Genomic DNA, 16,252 nt, shown 5'->3' with positions numbered 1-16,252 from the left:
GGTGGAGGGTGCCCCTGGTGGCTGGGGTGTGGGGGTGGTGGTAGACATGAGTGGGGGCCTGGTGGAGGGTGACCCTGCACTGCTGGGGGGTGGGGGTGGTGGGTGACATGAGTGGGGGCCTGGTGGAGGGTGACCCTGCACTGCTGGGGTGTGGGGGTGGTGGGTGACATGAGTGGGGGCCTGGTGGAGGGTGACCCTGCACTGCTGGGGTGTGGGGGTGGTGGGTGACATGAGTGGGGGCCTGGTGGAGGGTGACCCTGGTGGCTGGGGGGTGGGGGTGGTGGGAGACATGAGTGGGGGCCTGGTGGAGGGTGACCCTGGTGGCTGGGGGGTGGGGGTGGTGGGAGACATGAGTTGGACATGGGTGGGGGCCTGCTGGCAGGTGCCCCACAGTGCTGGGGTGTGGGGGTGGTGGGATACATGAGTTGGACATGGGTGGGGGCCTGCTGGCAGGTGCCCCACAGTGCTGGGGGGTGGGGGTGGTGGGAGACATGAGTTGGACATGGGTGGGGGCCTGCTGGCAGGTGCCCCACAGTGCTGGGGGGTGGGGGGGTGGGGGACATGAGTTGGACATGGGTGGGGGCCTGCTGGCAGGTGCCCCACAGTGCTGGGGGGGTGGGGGTGCAAGGGGACATGAGTTGGTGTTCATTAGTTCAAGGAGACATGTGCCTTTGCTGGGGGGCATGCCCATGGTGGGTGGGCTGCCTGCGGGACATGACCAGGGATGCAGGGTAGTCCCCTGTGGTGTGGGCTGCCTGCAGGGGCCGTGGAGGGTGTACAGGGTACACCTGGGAGGACCCACACTGTCAAAACACATGTGGAACTTCACGCGCACCCCTGAAATACACGCGCCCAGGCTGTTCGCGTGTGGAACTTCCCACGCACCCCTGAAATACACGCGCCCAGGCTATTCGCGTGTGGAACTTCCCGCGCACCCCTGAAATACACGCGCCCAGGCTGTTCGCGTGTGGAACTTCCCGCGCACCCCTGGAATACACGCGGCCAGGCTGTTCGCGTGTGGAACTTCCCGCGCACCCCTGAAATACACGCGCCCAGGCTGTTCGCGTGTGGAACTTCCCCCGCACCCCTGAAATACACGCACCCAGGCTGTTCGCGTGTGGAACTTCCCCCGCACCCCTGAAATACACGCGCCCAGGCTGTTCGCGTGTGGAACTTCCCCCGCACCCCTGAAATACACGCGCCCAGGCTGTTCGCGTGTGGAACTTCCCCCGCACCCCTGAAATACACGCGCCCAGGCTGTTCGCGTGTGGAACTTCCCCCGCACCCCTGAAATACACGCGCCCAGGCTGTTCGCGTGTGGAACTTCCCGCGCACCCCTGAAATACACGCGCCCAGGCTGTTCGCGTGTGGAACTTCCCGCGCACCCCTGAAATACACGCGCCCAGGCTGTTCGCGTGTGGAACTTCCCGCGCACCCCTGAAATACACGCGCCCAGGCTGTTCGCGTGTGGAACTTCCCGCGCACCCCTGGAATACACGCGCCCAGGCTGTTCGCGTGTGGAACTTCCCGCGCACCCCTGAAATACACGCGCCCAGGCTGTTCGCGTGTGGAACTTCCCGCGCACCCCTGAAATACACGCGCCCAGGCTGTTCGCGTGTGGAACTTCACGCGAACCCCTGATATACACGTAGCCCGCTCCCCCAGACCCGATCGCGTGTGAAACTTCACGCGAACCCCTGTGATGCACGTACCCTGCTGAAATCGCGTGTTAGACTTCCCGCGCACCCCGGTATACACGCACACGTATTTTTTGTCAGCGGGTGTCCGTGTTTGTGGGTACCCCTTTGCACGTCTTTTTTCCTGGAGGGCCACAGTATGGGACATTCATCATGGCAGTATATAGGTGCGATTTGTTGGCGCACCTTTTGGCGCACATTTCTTACAGCCGCAGAGACGCTACCGCCTGCTTTCTTGTGGCGGTCGTGTTTGTGCCTGTGCGCTGGTTTGAGCGTGCGCTTTTTTCCCCTATTCTATTCCATGAATACGTGTTGTAGGCGAGCGTGTGGGCGTTCCGCGCACTTGTGCCCTGTACTTCCCCCGTGACGCCCACGTTTTGGCAAGTTGTTCCCCATTCCGAGTGTTACGCCTGTGTTCCGCCTACTTTTGTTGCGTGCGCCGCGCTATGTGCGATTTTCGCTGTGGCCTGTGCGATTTTCGCAGTGACCTGGCGCACGCTGTTAGATGGCCTGTGCGCCAACGTGCGCCGCGCACTTTTTATCGCACATCCGCTGGTTTTCTCGCGCACGGCCTTCCATGAATCGACGTGCGCTGCTTTTCGTGCGATTTTCGCAATTGCACTGCGATTTTCGCTATTCCACTGCGATTCGCACGTTTTTGCCCACTTGCGCCGCGCTAATTATTCCATGAATCGGCCTCTTAGTGTTTGGGGTGTTTGCCAGGTTTTCAGAAGACAGAATCGAAACAGGTTGAGGGGAGAGAATAGACGGGATGACTCTCGTAGTCTTGTGATTAATGATGTGTGTGTTGGATTGGGTGTCATTGGTCGCTGAGTCCATCATCACACTGAGAGACACCCCAAGGTAGAGGGGAGAAACTAACAAGGGGCTAGGCAGTGTACACAGTGCAGTACTCGTGGATCCAGCCATGACCCCATAGCTGCTATTTTTGGCCTTCGGGCCACCTCTTCTCAGTACTGTCTAGACTTGGAAAAGGAGTAGTTTGCAACACTCCTTTAATCTCCCTCTTCTCAGTACTTTTGGGAGATGACATATCACTCTATGTTACTCCTCATCTTGGTAGTATTAGGTCTTAAGTGAGGAAAGGAGGGAGTATTGCAGTAACAAAAAGTAGTGCTTTCAGGTTGGTTCCTGGAGGCCCTCAGAGATTTCATGGTCTCAAAGGCAAAGGGTTAGTGAGTTCAATCACGGAACGGGAGTCCTTGTCCCCAAGAGGGGATTCTCTGCCTGTGAGGTCCCGCTTTCCACCACCCTTAGGGGGATTGTTGCATAGCGGGCTCACCTCACTAGCCTCACATGGAAGGGCTCCACTCTGGGAAGAAGTGACGAGATCCTGCGAATCATTACAGTACACTTCCACATAAGCAGATCCCTGCCGCTGAAATTTGGTTATTTGTACGGCGCATTTCAAAAGTGGAGGGCAAAAGAAGACATACAAGTTACACTGTGCAAATTGAGTAAAAGCTGCCTACCATGTACGCATGGCAGGAAACATTTACAATGAATCCCAATGTGATCCACTGTCTTGTTGCTGGTGCACAAAATCCCGGTGGACTCCATAGGGATCCCCAGCATTTGTGCTGACATGAAAATCCACGCCGGTACAAAGTATGCTGGAGTATTTGTATGGATTGAGAGGAAGGGAGACGGTGAAAACATAAGTCACGTTCCGCCATTCCTTTCTGCCATGCAAATACTTGAAAATGGGGCATGGCATAAGGAACATGCATAAAGGCCTTTATGCATGGCTTTTAGGCATTTTCCTTGTGTTATAGCATGCTCAAAATGAGCTCCATATTGGAGATACATCAGTATTCTGCGTGTTCCCATTTGATAGCACAGCTTCCTTAAACACAAGCCTCTAGATTGTAACGCAACTTATCTTGCTTGTATTTCTTTTATATGCATAGGATATGATCCCACAGCACCATATTTACATGGGGTTTGGGGAGCGTGGGGGTAATACATAGCAAATGAAGCATGGTAATGTTACTTTTTATGCAACCTTTCTCTGGTCCTAATACCCATTATTGATATTGGAGAAATTAAAAGTATTTTTTAAAATATGCCAATTACTAAAAGAAAGTTAGTTTTATGCATATGATGTGCATCATATTTAGACACACTAGTTGGAAAGTGACGTGTAAGGAAATGTGAATTGCATTGTGTTATTTAGAAATAGATGTTTATAAATATTCTGAAATATACATAATTGATTCATGGAATGACTGTGCATACATTAGGTCTTAGTGAGAATTATTTGACAGGCAGGTTGATTCTCTTCTGTAGACAAGCTGCCTATGGTTAAGTATATATAATATATTGTGGTATAGTTAAGAAACCACCTTTGAATTGATGATTTTACTTTAATAAAACAAAATATTGATTCCTAACACAGCCTGTTTCTTGTCTCAGAATTGTGGTTTGGGATTGTATACAAGGGTGTGTAAAAATAGAAGCTGCCACTTAGTGAAGAACAAGTATAATACAACAAGATTATCTCAACAACCCAGTCCTCTTTTAGCTGAAGAATAATCATTGCTGTCCTGGTGGCCCCCCACCTACTTGCAGCACATATTCTGGCCTACCCTCGAATTAATACAAATGCTGCTTAGCTTTCCCTAGGGATGCTGCTGAGCCACAAATTAGTTTTCGTGGTTCTTGCCTCCTGCCGTAGTCCGCAGGTCCAGCACTATAATATCAAGAGTGGTGTTGTGCTGGGAGTTCTGTGGTTTTATTTCAGCCTGATGTGTGCATTCCACATGTATCCTCCCCTTTATGAAAGAAACGGTGTGATCTATCTTTGGAGAACTCCTCCAATGACCAGGACAATCGGCCCACAAAGCCCCCGTAATTCAGGAAGGACCAAGTAGCTCCATCGTTATGTTGCCTGTACTAGCAGTGCTTGTGCCATGTGCAGTTTCAGCAAGCCTGCTTCCTGGTCATAAATGGCACAGTGAGGATCATCCTGGAACCCTGAAGGGAGGGATTTCTGCATAGATGTGTCAATTCTAGAATATGTGCCGTATGGATGTGGACAGTGGGGACAGGAGTAGAAAAAGATAATATTGTACAGTGGGATACGTTTCCCCAAGTATCAACATCTATACACACCTCCTTAAGACCAGAGTGCTCGTCAGCAAAGGATTTCTCAATAATTGTATGAGATTCAGCAAGCTGATCTCCCACAAAGTGCAGTGCCCACTCGATGAATGAGGTGATGTGTGTATTGGATGCATAACCGGTCCCCCTCCCTGCCCACATCACTCCAGATATCAACATACACATACTGTATGGGGTCCTGGATGAATATTCACAATTGAAGGTGAAATCCATCTGAACAACGACTGCCACGCCCACTTGAGACACATCAAGAGAGAAGCAGTTTAGAGACCCTTGTTACTTATTTTCAATAAGCTTTTTAAACTAAAAACGTAACAAGACAACAGTGTATAGAGTTACTAAGGTAACAGTAATATTATGGCATTGTTAATGACTTTCCTCTGTGCTGCAATGTGTGGAAGAAGGCTCCTTCCAATCAAAAACGTTGGTTCTGGGACTTTGCTGGGCTTCTTATAGTAGGTATTGTGAAAAGCCCAAGGGCGTTTCCCTATCCACCCCCTTGGTATCCTCTTTAGGGGTGGCTGAGAGGGGTTATTGCATTAGGGTCCAGATTCGGCGAATGGATCAGAGAGGGAGGAAGAGTACCAAGGTGAAACATGATGTCCCCCTTGTCTTAACACCTCCCTACCTGACATTCCCTTGACAGTTATATACCAATCTAAATCCGATACTGTTGCCCTCTCACCAATGCCAACAGATACGAGGCTGAAAGGGAGAGCACATAACTCAACATATGTTTTACAGCAGAACAATTGCTCCCCTTCTCCTAGCCACATTTCCTATGATGTTTCCACAAACACCAAGAAACACTACAACTCCCATCATTCCTCCCACTGCTTTTTCCTAAAACCACTGGGACGAGGAAGCAGACTAGAGCTGTGAAGGTTGCCTATAGGAAACCATTGGCCATGAATTACTATGGGCAATCTCCATCTTGTCCCGTTAACGAGGACAGACTGAGTCAGGCAGGGCTGGACAACAACTCACACCTGGCTTTCATTAACATTCCCAGCAAGTATAAAAGGTGGAGCACACAGGCACACTCAGAGCGAGCTGGGGATGGTGGATCGTACACAGATGCCAAGAGGGAACAACAGCAGCTGGAGGAACCCTGTTAGGCCTGGGGAAAGAAGGACTGCCAGATCTCTGAGCCTGAGTATGGGGGAGGCTGCAGTGTCATGAGGGAGCTGCGACTCCAGGGAGCCAAACAAGGGGCAGCTGGGGTTGCCTGGTAGCATCCAAGCCAAAGCTCCTCCCTTAGGTAACATACTGAAGCCCAGGCCTTTGAGGAGCAGGTAGTGAGACCTTGACCTCAGAGACAATCTGCTACTCCCAAAACCATCAGGATGCTATTAAGGGGAGCTGGTGAAGAGTGCGGCATTGTGGCACTTGAAGTTCAGAGACTTTTATTTTGTTGGAAAAGCTGAGCAAGGTGACACATGAGAAGGAGCAGATATTCCGGGGCGAAGTCGAACCCACTGGAGCAGGACGACCGAGCGAGGGACCAGAGTAAAGGGCAGAGAAAGCCTGAACCCTGCAGGAGGTCGTTGCCTCCGGGAAACCGGGAAGAATACGCAGAGAAAGCCAAATCCCAGACAAGAAGAAGCCTGCATTGTGTTTAAAGGATGCCAGCGACCCTCCCGGGTGAATGACAGAGTTGGGGAGGCGAGGCCAAACCTGTGGTATCAACCTTGACTTGTGAATCAAAGCCGCACTGACAAGAAAGGAATGCACACAACCAATGAGTTAGCTAAAGACATGAAAGGGTGGTTTGTGTCGAGGAAAGATTGAAGCTGCAACAGTATCTCACAAGTGAAGGTTGCGCACATGCTAATGAGACACGAAAGAAAACAAGTAGTACAATTTAAAGTTACTGATAACAGTGAAGCCAGTGATACAGAGTAGCAGAGTGGTCCGGCGAAAGGAAGTAGCGGTCTCGAAAGTCTCCACAAAATGTTTGATTTCTTGCTAAACGCAAGATTAATCCAGTCAAAAGGGGAAGTCAAAAGGTAATTGCTTTAAGAAAAAGATCTATTTGAACTTTGCTGATTGTGTTACAGAACTACCAAGAGACACTGGGGCAAATACCATAAGGGAGAGATAAAGTGAAATTCAAAGTGGTCCTACAGAGTTCTATGGCAAAAGCCTCGCACATTCGAAAGTTTTACAACATCAGTGAAAGGTCCGAGCCCGACTGAGGGGGACCTGGACTATGAAAAAAGTTAGGGGAAGGGAATCCCTAACGAATGTGAATAAAGCTTAGGGGAGGGAACCACTGCAAGTGCTGTGATTGCAAGGTCTGAGCCCGACTGAGGGAGACCTATGTGAACCTTTGTTGAACTGTGAAAGTACTTTTGGAAAACTGGAATAAGTGACTTCAACATGGAAGGCCAAGTGGACCTCGACCCACATTTTGAACTGCCTTTTCTTTTTTACAACTGAGCCAGAGTGTGTCATCCTGTCTACAGGTTGCCACCTTACTCCGTGCTGTACGACGTGGGGAGGAGAGCGACTCAGCCACCTTGATCTTTTATGTTATAACACTGACTTTTCTTTGCATACACATTACCCTTTACACACCTTTTGTATAAGAGATAGGGCAGGCATTAGGTTTTGTTAGTATAGGCCATTTTGATTTGACATAGACTGACTAGGACTGTGTTTTCTTTATTATTTGATGGTAGAGACTACTCCCATCATAGCTATAGGGCGAAGTAGGAGTTTTTCCAAACCCCAAGAATTTAATAACCGCTTTGAAACTTGTAGCTCTTGTGTCAGTTTCATACTTGTGATACCATGTCTCCCTTACAGTATACATACTTTTGGCAGATGATTCTATGTCAGGGATGACACCATGTCCCGGTAGTGGGGTTTCACTTCTCCTTCAGTTGCCTACCGGGTGTTTCAGTGAGTTTTATTGTTGTGCCACTTCAATTGGATAAAATAGACTGAAGTAAACCTAAGGTAAACTCTTCTTCCATGTGCAGCCTGGGAGTAGGGGAGGGTAACACAAAGTGACATGGAGTCAACTGGCGACCCTACGAAAGTATATGTGGTTAACAAAAGATACAGCTGCGCAAAGCTCATCCAAATGCTCATGCAGAGCTTGGATCATGTTTCTATGCTACTGGTCGTTACAGTTGAAAGGCCATTTTAGCTTGTGGGTGTCACCAGAAATATTAAAACTGCCATTGGATTGGTCACCTTCTTTGACTAATTACACATATGATCGTACAAGACTTGGCAGTTCACTCAGGTTCGACAAACACCAGCAAAGTCCATCACCTACCAGCATGCTTCGTCATCCGTGCGTACACCCCAATGGAGATCATCACCATGGCAATAACCTGTGGGGACAGAATACACAATTGTCAGCACACGTGATTATGCATGTGTATATTTTTGTACTTACTGCAACGTATTACTGTATTGTTGGCATTTCATAGTGATTTGTTGCTAACAGGCATTTACATGCATGCATTAAGGATCCGATAGAACATGGTATCCAGTGATTTTAACAAATAGAAAATAAAGAATGCATTTTCAAATGAAAACAATGAAAACATACAAATTACAAGAATATAAATGTGGGGTAGGGTAAGGGGTTAAAACTGGTGGCTGGAGTGGAGTTTTAAACATGGGAAAACAGGGTGTGGAGGGGGGCCCCAAAAAACCTTTTGTTGCTGTAAAATTGCATTCTTGATTTTGCAATTCGGTAAAATCACATAGTTCCATGTTTAAAGATTAATGCAAAAAAAAAACTGTTGCAATGGGCACATATTTTTGCTAAATGAATACTATAAAGCAAAAAATAAAAGGCACTGTTCAGATTTAATATATTACAATGGAATGCTTTGTCCTTTAATGGACAAGATAGAAACACTCAGGGTTTGTATATAGCATTTAAAAGGGCACTGCCAGACATGCACTTCATTTTAAAACACAAATGCTGTAAGAGAGGCATGCATTGGTATGTCCTGATTCAACGGGAAAAAAAGTATTTATATTAATGCACAACAATGGTGGAGCCAGGGCATGGACACCCTCCACCCCCTTTGGCTCATCCTGCAGGTCCTGGCACACCCTCTAGCCCCTGCTGGGCAGGCACTTTATCTTCCAGTGACCAATTATGCGGCAGGTTGATGGCTGCAATGTAACCAAGGGAGTCCCCGTCCGGCACCCCACATATCTCTTCCACTACCAGCGACTAAGAAGCTGAATCCAGTTCGGCTGCCTGCCCAAACGAGGGAGAAGATTGTTAGGGAGAATTTTCATTTCTGTGCTAATTCCCCTTCAACCTTAGAGACCCCCAGCACTTTTGCTGGACTTAGGACGTTTTAATTTTAACCCTGGAGTGAGTACTCACTCACCCGTGTGTTTTTACCCAATTTGGATTTTGTGTTTTTGGTGTCTGACAAACTCCGTAGGCATCTGCTTTTTGTATGGTGACACACAGCACCTTCAGTGTAGTATCACTGAAGTCCTTTGAATGTCTCATAAGGTTTTAATTCTTTTTCTTGGATGAACTACAGTTCCCAAGAAGAGTAAAGTGAAATTGAGTTTACTCACCTTTTATCTTTATGGGTCCAGCACACACCATCTTATGTGCAGTGCTGGAGGGTTACTTAGTAGCCCCTTATCCTACTTTCCCATGTAACCATTTTATGTTAGACTCACTATTTTAAATGGCTGGTGGCAGTGGTTTAATTTTTCCTACCATTGTGCTTTTCTTGCGCAGGCTGAACCCACAGCTGTAGTACATCACCCATGGGTAACCATTTTGTCAAAATTGCCCCGGTCTTCTTTTTTCGCCATTTTGTGTTTGTGAGGTCTTTCTTGGGTTTTACTCTGTACGTGGAGACAGGTTTCAGCCCTTTGTCTTGCCCTTGGTGGGGCTGTCCGTGGCTCCAGTTTGTCTGGAAGAACAGGGTGTGAGGGAGGAAGCTTGCTGCAACCTCCTGGACTTTTGAATCGCCCAGTGAAGCCCTGCTGCTGTGCAGACCTCCTTTTTCACCTAGACAGAGAAGCTCCGGATGGAACAACTTCTCATCTTGGGTTAGTGGGACCAACTAACCTCGAGATTAACTCCACTGGACCACCAACCCCGACTTGCTGTGCTTCTCCTCTGCTGCGAGAGCCCAATGCCCAGGGCCGAGTGTCCGTAGTCGAGTCCAAATCCTGCCGTGGAACAAATCTGGCTAGAATCTCCAGGAGCCTACTAAGGACCCCCAGAAACAGGGCCTCCAGATCCAGAGTCCCTTCACCAGAGTGCAGTACTGCGGGTATGAAGGAAGTCCAACCAGTGTCTGATCCACATCAGGGCTGTTTGTTAAGCGCTGAAACCGCAAAGTGCCGCTGAACCGGAAAGAGCCAGTAGCTGCCCACAACCTTCCCGAGTACTGCTGCAGGAGCCCTCCAAACATCCTCCCTTTTGTCCCCACGACTGAGGCCCAGGGACCAGGATCTGCATCGCTATAGCAAGACAGAATCCAGCTGGACCACTCTTCTTTCAACCAGAGGTACTGTTTAGGCTTGGGGTACTTATCTTATTGCCTGTAGCTGTGCTTTACCCACCTGGGAATCACATAGGCTTACCTTTTTGGAGTTGATTTCAACTCCATTCTCACAGGTTTAACAAACTCTCTAACTTTGTGGATCTGATGCACTTCATGGACAAAAGTCTTGCACAGACTGTGTCCAATTAACTTCGGCTGTCCTGGCTCCCTAAAGGCACTCTTCTAAATCCATTGACTTTGATATTGTTTGTCCCTAATAGGTGGTAGCTTGTTGTATACTAGTACTGCTGGGAGTCTATAAAAGCGTATTGGTGTGATATATAAATGCAAATACGATCCTTATGATTGAAGTCACATCAGGGTGTAGGAGTAATGTATGAAGCATATCCAAACATTATCCACTGGCTTGATTTGCCTCTGAAAAGTAATTTTGAAGTGTATTTGAATTGTTACAACGTATTGCCATTTTAAAGAATGCTTATTTAAAACAGACGCTAAATAAATAACTATAACTGAAAACTTGAGTGTAAGTATTACTTGGCTACTTGTATTTTTGGATTTCAATTGTACAGCTCTACAGCTCACAATTACTCCTCTTGAGATAGGCCTGGCTGCTCAGTCACACTACCAGCTTGTGCAGTACAGACCTATACCAAAAGGTGGGTTACCTAATACCAAGCAGATAAGTGTTGTGTAGTCTTACACAGTGTGACTACACCAATTCTTACCTACCACTGGTGGCAGGCGGTGGGATTGGTGTAGAGTGGTTACATTGACTATTTGTTGTACCTGTGCCCAACTAAACCAGCCACAAGGCTAAGCTCCACCAAAAAGATAAGCAATTTTGTAACGTGCCTAATATGGATAACTTTAATGAGTCAGCCCTCACTAGCCTGACTGTAGATCAACTGAAATATCTGTGTAAAGCTAGGGGTCTGACTCTGAAAGGGAAAACGTGAATTAATTTCAAGGTTGTTAAATAACCAAAACATGGGTAGTAGGCCTGTAACACCTACTAACGGAAATGAGGTGGAAGATAATGATGAGGATGCTAGTTTAGAGTTAAACTCCAATCATCAAGAAGAGTCAGAGGAGGAGAGGAGTCTCAGGAAGGGAGCCACCCTCTTTCACAGCCTGCCCCTGTACCTCCGTCACTTCCTATCATGACCCCACAAGGTCCAAACTAAAACCCAGAATATATTTCACTTGAGTGACTAAGATTAAAATTGAAATTCAAAAAGCTGGATGTAAAATCTGAAAACAAACATCAAGAGGTGAAACTCAGAAGGAGAAATGCAGCATGAAATGGAAATGAAAAAGATGTCCCTTGATTCTGCTTCCGTTTCAGGGTCTCCTAGGTCTACTAGTCCCAAGAGGCCTCGCCTGCCTAAAGAAGCATTGAGTATCTATGATCCTAAACTTGATTTGTTGTATTGGTTGAGTATGTTTGAATTCACCCATGATCTTCAAGGAATAGGTGAGAATGGTTTTATTCCATGGCTCATGTCTAGGTTCCCCCAGAATGGTTGTGATGCTGTTACGGAGTTGGGTGACAGTGACAGAAATGACTATGAGTTAGTTAAGCTGGAATTAATAGTCAGATTTGGGAAGATTCCTTCCTAGTACCTTAAGAGGTTTAGGACCCTCAAAAAGACTGATGGTACCCCTGGCTGCTCAGTAACACTACCAACTTGTGTCATACAGACCTATACAAAAAGTGGCAGTGTTGGCATGTGTTGTAGGCACAGCAACATCAATGTGATTTACAGTGGGAATGCAGACATACATTGTGTGAATAACATCAAAGTAATTTCCAGTGCTATACCACAAACATAGACCCTCTCCTTCAATCACCTTTCCATGTTCGGATGGTCATTTTTATCCTAATCCTGCTTCTGTTAGTATCTCACTCTTCTGCCATATATTTTCCTCTACAGACCACAATCTGGTGCAACCCGAGGGGAGCACAATACCCCACTATTCGGACAAGCCTTGGCAATGTGACAGCACTGATGACAGGAGGGATAAAGACTTATTAACATCACATATAGAGGCCGATTCATGGAATAATTAGCGCGGCGCAAGTGGGCAAAAACGTGCGAATCGCAGTGGAATAGCGAAAATCGCAGTGCAAGTGCGAAAATCGCACGAAAAGCAGCGCACGTCGATTCATGGAAGGCCGTGCGCGAGAAAACCAGCGGATGTGCGATAAAAAAGTGCGCGCCGCACGTTGGCGCACGTTGGCGCACAGGCCATCTAACAGCGTGCGCCAGGTCACAGCGAAAATCGCACAGGCCACAGCGAAATTCGCACATAGCGCGGCGCACGCAATAAAAGTAGGTGGAACACGGGCGTAACACTCGGAATGGGGAACAACTTGCCAAAACGTGGGCGTCACGGGGGAAGTACAGGGCACAAGTGCGCGGAACGCCCACACGCTCGCCTACAACACGTATTCATGGAATAGAATAGGGGAAAAAAGCGCACGCTCAAACCAGCGCACAGGCACAAACACGACCGCCACAAGAAAGGAGGCGGTAGCGTCTCTGCGGCTGTAAGAAATGTGCGCCAAAAGGTGCGCCAACAAATAGCACCTATATACTGCCATGATGAATGTCCCATACTGTGGCCCTCCAGGAAAAATGACGTGCAAAGGGGTACCCACAAACACGGACACCCGCTGACAAAAAATACGTGTGCATGTATACCGGGGTGCGCGGGAAGTGTCACACGCGATTTGCAGGGTACGTGCATCACAGGGGTTCGCGTGAAGTTCCTCACGCGATCGGGCCTGGGGGAGCGGGCTACGTGTATTACAGGGGTTCGCGTGAAGTTCCTCACGCGATCGGGCCTGGGGGAGCGGGCTACGTGTATTACAGGGGTTCGCGTGAAGTTCCTCACGCGATCGGGCCTGGGGGAGCGGGCTACGTGTATTACAGGGGTTCGCGTGAAGTTCCTCACGCGATCGGGCCTGGGGGAGCGGGCTACGTGTATTACAGGGGTTCGCGTGAAGTTCCTCACGCGATCGGGCCTGGGGGAGCGGGCTACGTGTATTTCAGGGGTTCGCGTGAAGTTCCACACGCGATCGGGCCTGGGGGAGCGGGCTACGTGTATTACAGGGGTTCGCGTGAAGTTCCTCACGCGATCGGGCCTGGGGGAGCGGGCTACGTGTATTACAGGGGTTCGCGGGAAGTTCCACACGCGAATAGCCTGGGCGCGTGTATTTCAGGGGTGCGCGGGAAGTTCCACACGCGAATAGCCTGGGCGCGTGTATTTCAGGGGTGCGCGGGGAGTTCCACACGCGAATAGCCTGGGCGCGTGTATTTCAGGGGTGCGCGGGAAGTTCCACACGCGAATAGCCTGGGCGCGTGTATTTCAGGGGTGCGCGGGAAGTTCCACACGCGAATAGCCTGGGCGCGTGTATTTCAGGGGTGCGCGGGAAGTTCCACACGCGAATAGCCTGGGCGCGTGTATTTCAGGGGTGCGCGGGAAGTTTTACACGCGATTTCTGCACGGTACATGTATTTCAGGGGTGCCGGGGAGTCCCACATGTGATTTGACAGTGTGGGTCCTCCCAGGTGTACCCTGTACACCCTCCACGGCCCCTGCAGGCAGCCCACACCACAGGGGACTACCCTGCGTCCCTGGTCATGTCCCGCAGGCAGCCCACCCAACATGGGCATGCCCCCCAGCAAAGGCACATGTCTCCTTGAACTAATGAACACCAACACATGTCCCCTTGCACCCCCACCCCCCAGCACTGTGGGGCACCTGCCAGCAGGCCCCCACCCATGTCCAACTCATGTCCCCCACCACCCCCACCCCCCAGCACTGTGGGGCACCTGCCAGTAGGCCCCCACCCATGTCCAACTCATGTCTCCCACCACCCCACCCCCCAGCCACCAGGGTCACCCTCCACCAGGCCCCCACCCATGTCCCCTATCACCCCCATCCCCCAGCCACCAGGGTCACCCTCCACCAGGCCCCCACTCATGTCACCCACCACCCCCATCCCCCAGCCACCAGGGTCACCCTCCACCAGGCCCCCACTCATGTCTCCCACCACCCCCACACCCCAGCGGTGCAGGGGCACCCTCCACCAGGCCCCCACTCATGTCTCCCACCACCCCCACACCCCAGCAGTGCAGGGGCACCCTCCACCAGGCCCCCACTCATGTCACCCACCACCCCCACCCCCCAGCCACCAGGGTCACCCTCCACCAGGGCCCCACTCATGTCTCCCACCACCCCCACACCCCAGCAGTGCAGGGGCACCCTCCACCAGGCCCCACTCATGTCTACCACCACCCCCACCCCCCAGCCACCAGGGTCACCCTCCACCAGGGCCCCACTCATGTCTCCCACCACCCCCACACCCCAGCAGTGCAGGGTCACCCTCCACCAGGCCCCCACTCATGTCTCCCACCACCCCCACACCCCAGCGGTGCAGGGGCACCCTCCACCAGGCCCCCACTCATGTCTCCCACCACCCCCACACCCCAGCGGTGCAGGGGCAACCTCCACCAGGCACCCACACATGTCCCCCTGGCCCCAGGTCCTGACGATACACAATCATGGCAGTAATGGGCAGCATACCCAGCACAAACACCCAGGCAAGGATAGCATCCACCCACATAGTGAATGCAATTACATGATACAACCCCAATGGCAACAATGTAAATGGACACATGCCCGACACACACACATACACAATGGGTGCAAGTGAATGTCAAAACACATATCATGACATGTATGAAACCAATGAGAAAATAACACAAGTGAAAGTAAAAATAAAAAATGTATTATAGATTCAAAATAAGTAAACAAATCAAACATACAACTATGTGGATAAGCAAATAAATGGTCCATGTCCGAGAACAAAAGTCATAATCAAAAAAACAAAAGAAAAAAATAAATAAATGTCGTCCAAAGCAATATCATGTAGTATGAAAAAAAAGGAAAAACCATTTCCTCATGGTGAACACAATAAGAAATGAAAAAGAAGTATCTACAAAAAGCAAACTATATACAGGAATGTTCCAGGGTCCATGAGCCCAACACCATAAATGAAACCTACTACTACCTAATCTAAAAAATATATACAAAAAAGTGGCCATTGTCCGAGCGGTCCAAAATAATAAAACAAAATAAAGGAAACCTAACACTAACTAACTAAATAACTATATACAAAGGCAGCGGGCAAGTCCTGCGGCTCACTTGTTGATGTTGCTGGCCAGGGCATCATCGAACTCCATGTCGATGTCCTGGAGGCGGGACTCTGTCCTGGCCCCGAGGTCTCGCAGGGATAACCCCATGTTCAGCTCAAACTCCCTGCGAGCTTCCTCGAGGCACTCAGCCCGCCTCAATGCCCGACGCATGGAGAACTCCGCCCTGACCATGGCGAGCCGCTCCTCTTCCGCCCGCTGCCGCTCCGCACCTATCCGCTGGACCAACTCCTCCCACACGGAAGACACCACCATCCCAGGGTTGCCCTGCCCTCCGGCCGATGGCTGCCCCTCTGATCTTGATGGCCCCGAGCCATTATGCCTCCCACGTCAAACCCGCTGCTGCCTCCGACGCCACTGCCTCTGCCAGCACGACGGCATCCAGGCTGATGGAAACCACCGACGCCGTCGTGCACGTGCCCTGCCTGATGATGCTGTCACATCTTCCATCTGCTGGGGTCCAGTTGCAGTGTTGTCCACCCCTGCTGGACCTCCGACTCCCAACTGTGGCAGGGATGGGATCCCCACCGAGCTGGCTGCATTGGTCGGGGCAGGTCCACAGGGGGCCCTGGTGGCATCTGGCCCGGAAGACGGCAAGGAGAACGACTGGTGGATAGCCTGCACAGAGGAGGAGAGGGCCGCCACATTGGCCAACACATGCAGGAAACCC

At 50.1% G+C, this 16,252-nt stretch overlaps 1 protein-coding gene across 1 annotated transcript in view; it reads right to left on the bottom strand.

The window, feature by feature from the left end:
- The window catches only part of TSPAN33 (tetraspanin 33), a 350,655-nt gene that overhangs the window by 181,997 nt on the left and 152,406 nt on the right, over positions 1-16,252 (bottom strand). Inside the window, exon 2 of the mRNA XM_069629578.1 lies at positions 8,131-8,188. Coding sequence (XP_069485679.1) covers positions 8,131-8,188 — 58 coding nt within the window. The remainder of the gene's footprint in view (positions 1-8,130; positions 8,189-16,252) is intronic.

Source organism: Ambystoma mexicanum, chromosome 12, assembly GCF_040938575.1.
Source record: "Ambystoma mexicanum isolate Mex_15411 chromosome 12, UKY_AmexF1_1, whole genome shotgun sequence".
In the NCBI taxonomy this organism is placed as follows: domain Eukaryota; kingdom Metazoa; phylum Chordata; class Amphibia; order Caudata; family Ambystomatidae; genus Ambystoma; species Ambystoma mexicanum.
Note: the sequence above shows the minus strand (reverse complement) of the source record. Positions and strands in the feature narration are given on the sequence as shown.